The following is a 15027-nucleotide window of genomic DNA, read 5'->3' as shown; positions in this document are numbered from 1 at the left end:
AGAAATTGATTGACTGATTTTTAAAAGTATATATCTTACATAAAATATATATTTTATAGTTACATTATATTATATTATGTTTTCATTATAAACATTGATGCAGATTCTTGAATGAATGTGAAAACAGTTAAATAATTTAAAATCACAATAAAAAAGAAAAACAAGAAACATATTGCATTTTAAAGGAGAAAGACGGAAATAATTTTTTCTTGTAAAACACACCAGCAATCTTTGTTTTATTTACAATTTACTACATGAATTAGAGCATTTGCTTAGAAATGAGTATCTTGTGGCCTGAATGTGTCTGTAATCCCTGATTATTGAGTTTAAAGACACGAGGAAACCAGAAAAAACAGTCAAACAGTTGGAGAGAAAGGAAAAAGAGCTGATTTGCATGATATTGAGAGATTATAAGCGTCAGTTATATTAATCTGATGACTCCCGTGCGTTACCTGTATGTGTCCCTGCGTGTGTCTGCGTGTGGCCGCGTTCACGTCCCACTGGCTGTAGGATTTGGTCGGGCTGCTCGGGCCCGGGTTGGGCCGGTTCGGGTCCTGGTACGGGTTTTGGGGCAGGTTGCTGGAGCTTTGGCTGCGGGCGATCGGGACCCCGGGACTCAAAAAGCCGGCCGGAACCGAGAGGTGACCCGAGGGCGAGGCGGAGGAACCGGAGAGGGGTAACGTCGGGAAACGTCCTCGCGCTGAGACTCCGCCGGAGTGTTTGTCCATCAAGGCACTGCTGCAGTTGAGATTCTCCATGGAACGACAGAACTGCTTATCAGGCACTGAGAGAAACGACACACAAAACAGGCAAATTAGACCTTAAAGAGACAGTTCATCCAAAACTCGCCCTTATGTACTTAAAATGTATGTTCTTTTGTACTTTCAAGTGCATTTTGGAGTGAAAACACAAACAATTTTGACTTATTCACAGAAATGAAGTGAACTTACCAACTATATATAAAAATTGCTTGTATAAATTATACACATATATTATACATTTTTACTGATATATTTATCATATATAAATAATTTTTTCAGTCTAATTTTTTTCAACTAATTCAATATTGCTTGTTCCACAAATATAAATAATATATACCTATTTATAAATAAATAAATAATATACCTATTTATATTTTAGATTTAGAATTTTAGTTTATATTTTTCAAAAAAAAAATTTGATCACTTTTGGATGAACTTTGTGCTCACATTTAATACATATGTTGCCAAAACATTAAAAAAAACATTTTTTGTGGGGGGGTTAGTTTTTATTTTATTTTTTATGAAATTAATACTTCTGTTCCTCAAGACTGCATTAAATTGATCAAACGTGACAGTAAAGACATTTATAATGTTACAAAAGATTTTTATTTCAAATAAATGCTGTTCTTTTGAACTTTCTATTCATCTGTAAATCCTGAAAAATAAAATGCATCACCGTTTCCACAAAAATATTGGGCAGCACAACTGTTTTCAACATTGATAATAATCAGAAATGTTTGTTGAGCAGCAAATCAGTATATTAGAATGATTTCTGAAGGATCATGTGACACTGAAGACTGGAGTAATGATGCTGAAAATTCAGCTTTGATCACAAAAATAAATTGCATTTGAACAGATATTCACATAGAAAACAGCTAGTTTAAATTCTAATAATATTGCACAATTTTACTGTATTTTTGATCAAATAAATGCAGCCTTGGTGAGCAGAAGCAGACTCCCAACTTTTGAATGGTATTGTTTCTAATTAACTATATAAGGAGCTTGTATACCTGAGCCGTGCGTTTGCATACAGGGTGTGAGGGAACCTCGTGGAATCATCTTGAAACTCTCACATGCTGATTGGCTGGACGACAGCGCGGGGCGGAACTGGCTGACGGGCAGCTCGATGACGTACGTCGCCGGCACATATATGGGTTTGACCTTCGCTCCGACCCCGATCTTCCGCGCCTGCCACCAGTCCGCATTCGTCTTCTTCAGCAGCAGAAAGCGCTCGCCCTCGTGTATGGAAACCAGCCGGCCGTCGGCGGCGCGGTACGAGTAATCATACTGAGCCTCCAGAATCACAGTACTGCCCAGCCTGGACCCCGACCCGCTTTTACCCGCGCCCGGGCTGCTCACGGACGGGATGACGGTTCCACGGCGCCAGCTGCCCGACAGCATGGTTCCTCTCAGTGACACGCGGAGGGTGATAGTTGGACACGGACACCGCCAGAGTGAGATGAGAGGACGGGCACGCAGGGCGACAACACAAGTGCCATGATCTGAAACAAAAAGGCTTGTTACACTCACAAAATAACATACTGATATTATGCCAGTAAACACAGAAATGTGTCATTCCATCACACCTCTGCAGTGAATGGGTGCCGTCAGAATGAGATTCCAAACAGCTGATAAAAACATCACAATAATCCACAACACTCCAGACCATCAGTTAACATCTTGAGAAGACAAAAGCTGTAACAAATCCATCAAGACGTTTTTAACTCAAATCTGAGTCCATAATCCATAATAACACTTCCTCCAGTGATAATGTCAGTGAATCTCCTATTCTCTCCTGTTGTTTCTCACATCAAAATCCAGCCACATATTTGTTTAGAGCTGTTTTGACTGTTAACGGTGCTTGATCTGTGCAGATTTCTCTCCTGATTCAGACCGACTGAATTTTTACTGAAGGAAGCATCATTTTATGGACTCATAATTTATCCAGCAGCAACAGTTTGCAGTTAAAAACTCATTAATGATGGATTTGTTTCATCTTTTGTCTTCTCAAGATGTGAACTGATGGACTGGAGTGGTGTGGATTATTGTGATGTTTTATCAGCTGTTTGGACTCTCATTCTGACGGCACCCATTCACTGCAGAGGATCCAATGTTGAGACAGTAATGGAATGCTACATTTTTCCAAATCTGATAAAGAAACAAACTCAGCTATATCTTGGATGTCCTGAGATTGAGGACATTTTCAGCAAATTTTAAAAATTTCTCTCTCATTCTGACGGCAAACATTCACTGCGCAAAATACTACTCTATACACTGAAAGATTTCTCTCCTGATTCAGACCAGACCACTTTTTCACTGCAGGAAGTTTTATAATGGATTGAAAATGTCTTAATGATGGATTTGTTTCAGCTTTTGCCTTCTCAAGATGTGAACTGATGGACTGGAGTGGTGTGGATTACTTGTGGATTATTGTGATGTTTTATCAGATGTTTGGACTCTCGTTCTGACGGCACCCATTCACTGCAGAGGATCCATTGCTGAGACAGTGATGGAATGACACATTTGTACAAATCTGATGAAGAAACAAACTCAACTACATCTTGGATGAACTAAGGGTGAGCACATTTTCATATGACAGGATATGAAAAGTAGCTTCTAGAAAACTGGAAATAAATGCTGTTTTTACTTAAAATTCACTCAAATTTTGAAAGCTCAAAATGTACAGTTAATTGGTTTGACCAATATATTGATCTATTTTGTGTTCAAAATTTACTTGTCCGTGTAACTGTATGTTATTGGCATGTTAGTGATCATAAAATAACTTAACATTAAAAAAACACATTGTCTAGTTGCAGGGTTTTCCAAACTGAGGCTTGAGAGTTGGTGAAAAGCTAATAATTAAGTATATCATAAAAAAGAAAATGAAGAATAAATAAATGAATAAATAACTTAACTGAATCATGAAGTATTTTATTAAATGTGTCCGTGGAAGGTCATAAGGGTCGATTTTTTTTTTTTTTTAATTAAGATTTATACATCATCTGATAGCTAAATAAATAAGCTTTTCATTGATGTATGGTTTGTTAGAATAGGACAATATTCAGTCAAGATACAATTGTTTGAAAATCTGGAATGTGAGGGTGCAAAAAAATTCAAAATATTGATAAAATCACCTTTAAAGTTGTCCAAATGAAGTTCTTAGCAATGCATGTTACTAATCAAAAATGAAATTTTGAAATATTTACGACAAGAATTTTGCAAAATGATCCTAATGAATTTTGGCATAAAAGAGAAATTGATAATTTTGACCCATACTATGTATTTTTGGCTCTAGGTACAAATATACCCGTGCTACTTTAAACTGGTTTTGTGATCCAGGGTCACAAATATTTAAATATTTTATTAAAATATTAACTTAAAATCTCAGACAATAAAAGTAAGTTACAACAACAGTCCTATAATGAACAAGAATCCATTATCTAGTCCATCCACACTTCAGAAGAACTGCTCAACCATCAGTTCGCAACGATGATGCTAACGTGGGCATTAATGCACCGCCGATATTTGTGGTGTGTGAACTGATGGCTGATAGACTGAGAGTTTGCACGCTCTACGCTGGCAACACAGAAAGGCTTTTAACACAAACATTCAGTGTGTGTGTGTGTGTGTGTACCTGGTATTCCCCACAGTACGTTCCCTACATTGGAAATATCCAAAATCCTTGTCCTTGTTGAGATATTTAATGAGGAAACAAGCTTATACATCACAGAATGAAGTGCTTGAAAATGTAAAAATGCCTGTAGTTTTGTGTGAAGGGTAGGTTTAGGTTAAATACAGTTTGGACAGTAGAAAAAAGGATAATGATAGGAATACGTGTGTGTGTGTGTGTGGGTGGGTGGGTGGGTTTACTGATAATCCTCAGCATGTTCTGATAATCCTCACTACAAAGTAGGATGCTAAATGACCCTTAATGTAACATGGGCTCCAAACGTCTGAGACCACAAGAGAAAATGCATTTATGCATCTCTTGTTAATTGTTTTCATTACAAATTGTTTTAGCAACATAACAACTTGAGTTGCGTTATATGAAAATGTCTCCGTATTTTGTCTCTTCAGCTGTAAAATGATCAATTATTCATCTACTTAAACTCTTCAAAATAAAGGATCTTTATTGCTTTACTGGCATTGATAGTTCCATGAAGTACCTTTAACATCCATGGACCTTTTTGAATGCACAGAAGCATCTTTATAATGGAAAAATATTTGGATTATTAAAATGTTCTTCACACCTAATGACCGTCTGATTTATAGATACAGCTATATAAACAAGTTTTCTATTGATGTATGGTTTGTTATGATAGGACAACATTTGGCCGCGATCCAACTATTTGAAAATCTGGAATCTGAAGGTGCAAATAAATTTAAATATTGAGAAAATCACCTTTAAAGTTGTCCAAATGAAAAATTAATTGTATATCAAAAATTAAGTTTTGATATATTTATGGTAGGAAATTGACAAAATATCTTCATGGAACATGATCTTTACTTAATATCCTAATGATTTTTGACATAAAAGAAAAATCTATAATTATATATATAATTATTATTATTATTATTTTTTTTTTAAGCAATAAACATTCGTTTTAAATGTGGCTTTGAATCTCAGATTTTCAGCTCATGGTTTCTGTGTGTTTCTGTAGTGATTCTATCACACAAACGCTCGGATGCCTTTTGTAATGTCAGAGTAATACGGTTGTGTGCGATAGCAAAAGCAAACATTGTCTCTGTGAGAAATAAGGAGATGAAACGTAACATGCAGAAAACAGGAAACCACACGCGCTTCACCGGCACCAGAGTCCAACAGACTCACAGCGGCTCCAGCAACGAGAAACTAACCAGAAAACACTCAGAAGCCTCCTTCCTTCATCATTCACCGGCCTGACTCACTTAGAACATATGCTAAAAAACACACACGCACACGACAGGCCTTCACAGACACCTCATAGTTTCACACTGAAGGATTGAGCACACACACACACACACACACGTTTGTTTTTGTGAATTGTGGGGACTTTCCATAGACTTCTATAGATTTATACTGACCAAACGATATTGTCTATCCCCTAACCCAACCCTAACCCTAAACCTAGCCCTCACAGAAAACATGTTTGCATCGTTACACTTTCAGATAAACATCATTTACTATTTTTAATCATTTTTTAACATTGTGGGGACATTTCAGGTTTTACTATCCTTGTGGGGACATTTGGTCCCCACAATGTAGCAAAAACAAGCACACACACACACACACACACACACACACACACACAGAAACAAGAACAGACACAGACATGTTTGTTTGGCTGTTTTAGTGAGGACATTGCACAGACTTCCACTGATTTTCTATCAGGTTAAGGATATTTTCTATCAGAAAACATAACCTTGTACCCCTAAACTTACCCATCACACAAACATGTGCAGAACACTAGATTTACATCAGAACATCTTTTGATTTATAAGCTGTTTTAACTAGTGAGTAGCAGTCAGATGTCTCACTATTCGGTTGGCAAAATATGTCACACTGTAAGTGAGGACATTTGGTCCAAAACAACTATAGTCAAAACAAGAACACACTCACACAGACAAAAACAGACGCACGCATTGTGGCAAAAACAAGTGATTTCCTACAGAGCAGCTCAAATCTGCTGTAAGCTCCATCTGTGCCAAGAGTGAAGGTCACCGATCTCACGCCTGACCTTACATGAAGAAAGAGAGAAAACGAGACATGATTCCATCTCAACACACACGAACACGCGTGTGTTTACTCCTACAGCGTCTGCATGATAATGTTAAAATAATGTCAAACGCTAAACTAGATTTCACATTTGTGGAAGGAAGTGCAAATGGTGTTTGCCAGAACCTGCTATAAGTTCGTAAACATTCGGGATGCAATTACACAGATACGGTACAAAATAGTCACATTTAAAAAGATGATAGATTTTATTGATTAGATGTAATTTTCGAAATATTCTCTGCATATTACGAGAGCTTGTCACCCAGCGATAAGCACTGTTATTAAACGAAATTGATGTTAAATAGTGGGATAGTCTTTCAGATCCGAAACAGGGATGATGTTTTTATCTAGTGACAGAAGATGACGGTTTTCAAGTGGCAGTCTATAGAGCAATGGATAAAAAGGTAAATCTGATTTATATTTAAAAATTCTGACTTTATTCTTGCAATTCAGAGATTATATCCCACAATTCTAATAAGGAAAAACAAATCGTCATTCTCTCTTTTCCCCTCGGCTCAGAAAAAACTCACCGACAAACTCACTATTTTTGAGTTCAGTCGAGTTATAAAGTCAGAATTAGGAGATATGAACTTGCATTTGTGAGAAAAAAAAAGTCTGAATTGTGAGATAAAATAAATAAATGTTATTTAAAAATGTTACAAGTAATTGTAGGGCTAATATGTGAACAGCATATGTGAATATTACGTAGACCTATTGTTTAAATCAAATTTATGCTTTAAAAGTACAGTATTCATAGCAGTTTTCATCCATAGCATGTCTGTTTAAATATATGCGTTTAGCTTCAAATGGCGTCTTTGATGACAGTATTTCATAAAAATGATTTGCATTCTGATTTTGACATCAAAAGGCACAAACATAGATTTTTCCTCTTATTCCATGGATTTTACCCATTTGCCTCCACTTGTTACCAGTGTTTTTCTGCAACCACTATGCGTGCGCAGCTGCAGGTGAAGTAACTGTGACGTCTACTCCAAATTGGTCTGTTGCTAGGGTATTCTGGGTGGTTGCCAGTTGGTTGCTAGGGCACTGCTACAAAGTTCCTAATTTGTTCTAAAGTAACAGCACGCAAGTCATTCATATTCAAAAGTGCAGCGTGAACATTCTGCTAAACATCTCCTTTAGTGTTTCTCAGAAGAAATCGACATTAGAGTGAGTAAATGATAACAGAATCTTTATTTCTGTCTAAACTATTCCTTTAAGTTAATTTGAAACCAGAATATTCCTTTAACATTCAGAAAAGTTTATATGTGCGATACGGGCGGCGTGTGTGTGATGGTGTTGTTGATGTGCCATTGAGCTCCACTTTTGCCCTTCACTCTTTCTGCCCTGTTGCTGTGTTGCTCGGGATCTGTGCGTCAGAATCCACCAATAGAATTCCGCCTGAAATCTTTCGGCGCTGCTGATTGGTCAGTCGTGAAAGATGATATTGCTTGATGTGATGCAAAGATTGGGACATTCGTACACTCACTTTCACTGTCTTCATAATTACAGCGTTTGCTTTGGTGTTTGTCTTCAATGATCTTAAATCAGCGAGACATTTACCCTACACACACACACACACACATAAGGGAACACTGTGTCATTCGGTCACTGTACAATGACTCATTATGATCCGTTTGACTGGTGAATTAATTGATTAACCTCGTTTGCAGGCACAGAGTGTACGATTGCATTGTGTGTGTATCAAAACTCCGCTGTTGTCCACTCTGGACACTACATGTGACTAGTGTTGTGTAGATGAGTCCTGGTATCCACAAACACACAGCGAGCACAAATCAATGGATGAATCACTGATGCGAACTGATCCGTGTGAGTGTGTGTTTGTGTCTTTGTGTTTTCTCTCTATATTGTCGAGTTGATCAGGTAATAAGGACTGAGGTATGAGGTTGTGGCTGCTGTAGTGTGCCATTTACCTCTTCATGTTATCCTGTTCAACCTCAAATACAAAACCACACACACACCCCGTCAGCAACCATGTCTAATAATATCAACGCATCAGATGGCGGTAAACTTATGGTTAAACATCTGAACTGCTAAACAAACACGTCACATTTGGTCGTGACCCACAAACTAGAATTCACAGACTTAACTAGTCATCATTATGCAATTTCAGGGAAAAACCATTAAACTCCGCTCATGCTGAGAAGGCATTAAACTGAACTTCTAGAATTATTACGTGTAAGGAATTAATACTTTTATTCATCACAGACGCATTAAATTGATCAAAAGAGACAGAAAAGACATTTATAAAGTTAGAACAGATTACTATTTCAAATAACGACAAATCAGAAATGTTTCTTAAACAGCAAATCAGCATATTAGAATGATTTCTGCAGGATCGTGTGACACTGAAGACCAGAGTAATGATGCTGAAAATTCAGCTGTGCGTCACAGAAATAAATTACATTTTACAGTATATTCAGATAGAAAAAAGTTATTTTGAATTTTAATAATATTTCACAATTTTTGCTGTATTTTTGACCAAATAAATGCAGCCTTGGTGAGCAGAAGAGACATTAGTGTACAGTAAATGTAGTTCATCTGTAGTTTGACACTGACATGACAAACACTCTGACGCAGCTCTTTATAGAGATCAGACATTATAACTATCACATCCAACAGCTCAGAGAGCCAGAGGCATCATTTATAGAGAACAAGCGTTGATAAAATGCAAATATGTCACATGCCGACTCTAAAAGTACAGCTAGTGGAAAGTATTTGTGTCATAAAAAGCATAAGCCTTTCTACAGCAATCATGCAACAGTATTTAATGAGTATGTAACCCTGGGTTAAAGCCACTAGTGAACCTTGGGTTTTACAAGCATAATATTAATAATGTTATCACTGCTTTTAAGCCTGTGGTACAATGCTCTGTTCCTTTGTTAGAATTAAACTAAACCAATAAAAAAACACTTTTGTTAAAATAAAACAAGTACTAACTAAAGAAAACTGAAAACATGAAGATACGTGATTCAAAAACTATAATATTAAAAAATAATACTGAAATAACAGTGTCCTGCTCTGGCGATAACACTGAATTTTAATAGTAACAAAGATAAACAGTGTGAGATACTAATGTGTGAAATAAGAAACAGAAACACAAAACCCCAAAACCCAAACATAAAGTGTGACAAGCCTAATAGATGTTAATCAAGCTAATTTAATGAATTATATTGCTGTGATATAAAGCTTCAGCTCATAAGCTGCTCTAAATGTCTCTGAGCGTCTCTGCTGGATACTGAAGCTTTATCAGATGAACTTGTGTTTATTTAGCTATAGCTCCAGGTTAAATCTGACTGAAACTGCCTTTGGAGACATCCAGAGATGCGCTCAATCAGAAAAACTGTTCTTAAATAAAATATTTCATTAATATATTAATCATTTTGATGAAAAGGTAATTAAACACGTTATTTAATTAAATAAAACCCTTTACAGCCTTTATGTATAATGCATTATAAAGGTATTCATAATAAACATTATAATGCATTATATCTTTTATCAAATAATTGTCATTTAAAATGCATACTAATATCTGAAGCTTTGTTTGTCATGTGTTTGAATGCATTATACTGTATAACGCTGTAGCAATGTATTATAATGCATTATAACTGTGATTGCAATTGCAAGAGATCATACAATGCATTATAAGGTGCACTGCACGGCATATTTAATTAATGCATTAAAGTCTTTTTATAATGCATGCATATAAAGGCTTTATGCAAAGTGTTACTAAAAATCTTTTAGGGTTTGGTTTAGTTTGCAGTTGTTATAATTAGATTTACATAAAAATAACAGAAGTCTATGATGTGTCCTCATTTAGAGTGTGTGTGCGTGTGTGTGTGCATTCAGCAGGAAGAGCCCCATGGCTGTAAGCTTTTTCCATTACGATCTTTTGAACACAGTCAGATCGACCTACAGCGACAGACAGACACATCCAACACTAAATCAACACTACAGTAACAGACAGATGCACCTAAATGTATAAGTAGATCATAAAATCATTGCTGACAGTGGGTTTGATGATCTAAACTGGCTTATTAGAACTTGACAGCATGAGATTTCACTAAAAAGTCTAAAAAATTCAGTTTAGAGTCAGAAAAGAAAACAGGAATTGTGATATAGCCTAATGTGCTAATTAAACTTCGTAAGTCTAGATTAGGTCCTAGATTTCATGAAATAAATATCAGCGGTGCACGTTTCAAAGTAAAAATGCGGCGTTGTTGTGCATTTTTACAGTCTGGCCATTTTAAAGCAGTTCCCGATCAAAAAATAGCATGCATTTATGACATTAGATTGCTTATGATTTACTGCTGATGAATTATGACAGTGTTTACTTATATTGTAATATGTTGTAGATGGTTGTAGCAAAGCATAGACCTTTCAAAACAAGAGTCCCATAAATAAGGGTTGAAACAACTTTCACCTAGCAATTGCTAGTAAATTTTACAAACAATTACAAATTGAAGCAAATGTGAAATTTCGAAAGGCTGAAATATTATTATCTTGTAAAACACACTCCTATAATTTATTTGCACAGTATATTTGGGGCTTGTTTATAATTAAAACTATATTATTTGATAACTTCTCTTATCACACTCCTAAATTTCTCAACCGCTTCTGTTGTTTTTGTGAAACACGACCCAGATAGACAGATCAATCACACAAGTGCATTTGTTCATAATCTTACACAATAACAAATATGATTTTGCCATTAAAACGTCTTTGTTTTCATTTCTTTAATCATTTATGTCATGAGTGCTTGAGCATTTAGAGTTTTAACTGGCTGGTAAAGAAAGTGCAATGAACTTTGGCAGCACTTTATAAAAGTAGGGCATCAACTAAACATACGTTTCAAATTTAGTAGGCTGAAATGTTTTACGGCATATTTCCTCTTCCTGTTTATGTAGGAACTGCAGAACTGAGGCAGCAATTCATTTGTGATTTAGCTTGGAGAAATACAGAAGGCAGTGCAGAAAGTTCTTAAGAACAGTCAGTGAACTTCACCCTAAAATCACAGATTTCGACTGCGACTGGATGTCAACCGAAAGCTCAAGTTATAAACGCACTAAATATACAGATTATGTACAGCGTTTCGGATTTGTGTGAGTGTGTGTTCTAGGACACGTTTCATAAGACAAACCGGATGGACAAACAGCAGGCATTCAGCAGTTCTGACGAGATGATAAAGCCACAGTCAATCTGAAACTAACAGGCGAGGAAACGCTGCAAAAAATAATCTGCTTCATTCATGGGATTTTCAGAAAGAAAACGTTTATGCACCAGATTTATGACGGCACGACTTTACAGCAAAGCACATTTGCTTTGTTCTCCAGTTGTGCAAAAGACTGTTACGCAATTTTACATTAAACGTGGCACTTCTTATATAAATGAACACAATGCTGTTCCTGGTACCAGATCAGACTCCAGCCGGCCTGGAAAGAAAACTCTTCAGAAATCAGAAATATCTGAATCGTTTCTCCTACAGACAACAAGCCTTCATTGTCTCTCCATTTCCTGCTTCTCACAAAAGATCTCAACTGTGCTCAACTTAAATACTAAAGCCTGCCATCAAAAGTTCTAGATCTCAACATAAACTCTGACATTTTATGCTCTGAGCTGTTCGGGTTCATTTTAGAGCTCTGAAGTCTACTTTGTGATGTTTAGTGACTCATCTGTGTCATGTTATAATCTAGTCTCAAAGCAATGAAATGCCATCAGTGAGCCGATCAAGCTTATAGATCATCGGCTCGTGTCGGCCCGTGACGCTCACACTCGTGTCATACAGTATATTTCACTCCGAACGCAACCCAGAACGTCTCACGGCTCGATGGTTCCTCTCAGATTCGAAGTGACAGCACAGCGGGAGTCTCACTTAGAGCAAGCCTAAGATACCATCACATGTTACCAAATGCAATAACTCAAGAATAACTCAACCACAAAAAAAAAATCATATTGGTCAAACATGCATCTGAATATTCAGAGAGAGAGAGATTAAAATACAATAGAACATAAGATAAAAGCACATTGTTATGAAACACACTGTTTATCTGTGTTTGCCACATGACTGTGTTGAAAAAAATGGTGCACTAAATGAATGTTTATTAAAACTTGAAAATACTGTAGTTTATTGTGAATTATATAGTGAACAATTTACATAAACACCTCATTTTAGTGATATATGTACAGATTTCTACTTTAATAGCATGCACACTTTATAATAATATTTTATTTCTATTAAGTAGACAATGCAAATGACGTATGATTAAGTAGGAATGAAGAAGTAAATATTAGTAAAGTGTTTTTTATCTCTGTATAAGACATGCAAATGATTTATTTGTTTATACCATAATTGTTAAGTGTTGCATTAATAATTAATATTTGAAATGTAAAGTAGCTGTTGGTCGTAAAAGTGTTTGTTTATGAGCTGTGATGCTGTGCTCGTGGCTTACCGGTAACTGCAGGTGCATCCGCGCGCTTTATTCCAGGTGTCAGTGAACCGGACGGCGCTCGAGCTCAAACTCTCACGAGCGGCCTCCGTTCAGCGAGGGGCGGGGCTGTTTGGGTGCTGTCACGTGACAGAGAACAGCCAACCAGAGGGAGGCATCGTAAGCCAGTGTTGTTTTACTCCTTCTGCATCTTGTTTGGTTATTCGTTTCCTGTACTACTGTGTTGTGTAATGCTTTGGCAATATTGCTTATTAAGCCTGAGAACTGTCCTTTTTTTCTGATGAAAGAAAATTATAAATGTTGTTTAAAACAATTAACTATATTTAAAAAAAAAAAAAAACGTGGTGCATGTTTCAAAGTAAAAATATGGCGTTGTTGTGCATTTTCTCAGTCTGACCATTTTAAAATAAAAAAATAGCATGCATTTATGACATTAGATTGCTTATGATTTACTGTTGATGAATTATGACAGTGTTTACTTATATTGTAATATGTTGTAGATGGTTGTAGCAAAGCGTAGACCTTTTAAAACAAGAGTCCCATAAATAAGGGTTGAAACAATTTTCTAGCAATTGCTAGTAAATTTTACAAACAATTACAAATTGAACCAAATGCGAAATTTTGAAAGGCTGAAATATTATTATCTTGTAAAACACACTCCTATAATTTATTTGCAGTCATTTTTCACAGCATATTTGGGGCTTGTTTATAATTAAAAGTATATTATTTGATAACTTCTCATTGCACCCTTAAAGTATTTTTTTTTATATATACAAATTGATATATATATATTGAAAAAACATATGACTATATAATAATGTAACATAATGATATTATATTATGTTAAAAAAAAAAAAACAAACAAACCAAAAAAAAAAAAAAAAAAAAAAAAAAACACTAGGCAATGTTAGGTGTATGTATAAATGTTAGTACATACAGTGTGGACCAAGAGTAAAAAAAGCAATTTAAAAATGTAATTAAATTAAATAATAAAATAACATAAAATAAAATAAAGATACAATAAAATAAAATAACACACACACACATGTAACAAAGAAATGTTATGGTATAAAACCAAAAGACAAAATAAATATTTCAGATTCTGCTCTATGTTTAGGTCAGATTTTCTTGGAACATTTAAATATAAATATAAATTTACATATAAATAATTTTCATCTGCATGTGCCACATTACTGCTGGTGTACAAAGCTTAAAATTTCACTAAAAAGTTTGTAAAATTGCTATTTTTTAAACATATAAATATTATAGGTTATTTTAAATAAAATACTAAACAATTTATCTTTCATTTAGAGACTGTATGTACAAAAAATACACTATAAATAAATAAATATTTCATATTTTGCACAATTTGTGCACATTTATTTTTAATACTTTCAGTCTGTTATACTGATAAAAAACTGTAAAGAACAATTGCGTAATTTTTTTTACGCGGTCAAAATTATTGATTTTTTTTTTTCTTGTTCCATGAAGATATTATGTAAATTTGTCAAAACTTAATTTTTGATTAGTAATATGCATTGCTAAGAACTTCATTTGGACATCTTTAAAGGTGATTTTCTCAATATTTAGATTTTTTTTGCACCCTCAGATTCCAGATTTTCAAATATTTGAGTCTCAGCTTTCAGATTATGTATAAAATTTTCAAAAATCGACCCTTGTGACTGGTTCTGTGGTCCAAATTAAGAAATTAGAAAAAAATTCAAAAGAGAAGCATTTTAACTAGGCATCTCATATTTTTGGCCCAGTCTAAATATATAAATATAAATGTTTTCTAGAAAAAGAAAACATTAACAAATTCCATAAACAAATGAACATTCTCGGAATTATGAGTGATATCGCTTTAAACAGTAAATGTCAAAATAAAAATCGTGCGCACTGATTTGAGGATTCGATAACGGCATTGACCAATTATATTGAGGCGATACGCTCTTTAACCAATAAGCTTAACCCCGCCGTGACGCAGAGGTTCCCGCCTGCGCTGGTGCATTATGCGCATTGTAGTCTTCCGCCAACGTGAGTTCAG

The 15027-nt window shown here is 35.3% G+C and overlaps 1 protein-coding gene across 2 annotated transcripts in view; it reads right to left on the bottom strand.

The window, feature by feature from the left end:
• The window catches only part of arhgap9 (Rho GTPase activating protein 9), a 41980-nt gene extending 28885 nt beyond the window's left edge, over positions 1 to 13095 (bottom strand). For both annotated transcript variants that reach the window (XM_051112095.1, XM_051112096.1), the window contains exons 1-3: positions 12987 to 13095; positions 1772 to 2263; positions 453 to 784 (exon numbers count right to left, since the gene is read on the bottom strand). In XM_051112095.1, coding sequence (XP_050968052.1) covers positions 453 to 784; positions 1772 to 2162 — 723 coding nt within the window. In that variant the 5' untranslated portion in view covers positions 2163 to 2263; positions 12987 to 13095. The remainder of the gene's footprint in view (positions 1 to 452; positions 785 to 1771; positions 2264 to 12986) is intronic.
• Positions 13096 to 15027: the final 1932 nt, after the last annotated feature.

The sequence above is a fragment of the Labeo rohita genome, chromosome 6, assembly GCF_022985175.1.
Source record: "Labeo rohita strain BAU-BD-2019 chromosome 6, IGBB_LRoh.1.0, whole genome shotgun sequence".
Lineage (NCBI taxonomy): Eukaryota > Metazoa > Chordata > Actinopteri > Cypriniformes > Cyprinidae > Labeo > Labeo rohita.
This window is presented reverse-complemented; position numbering and strand designations above follow the sequence as displayed.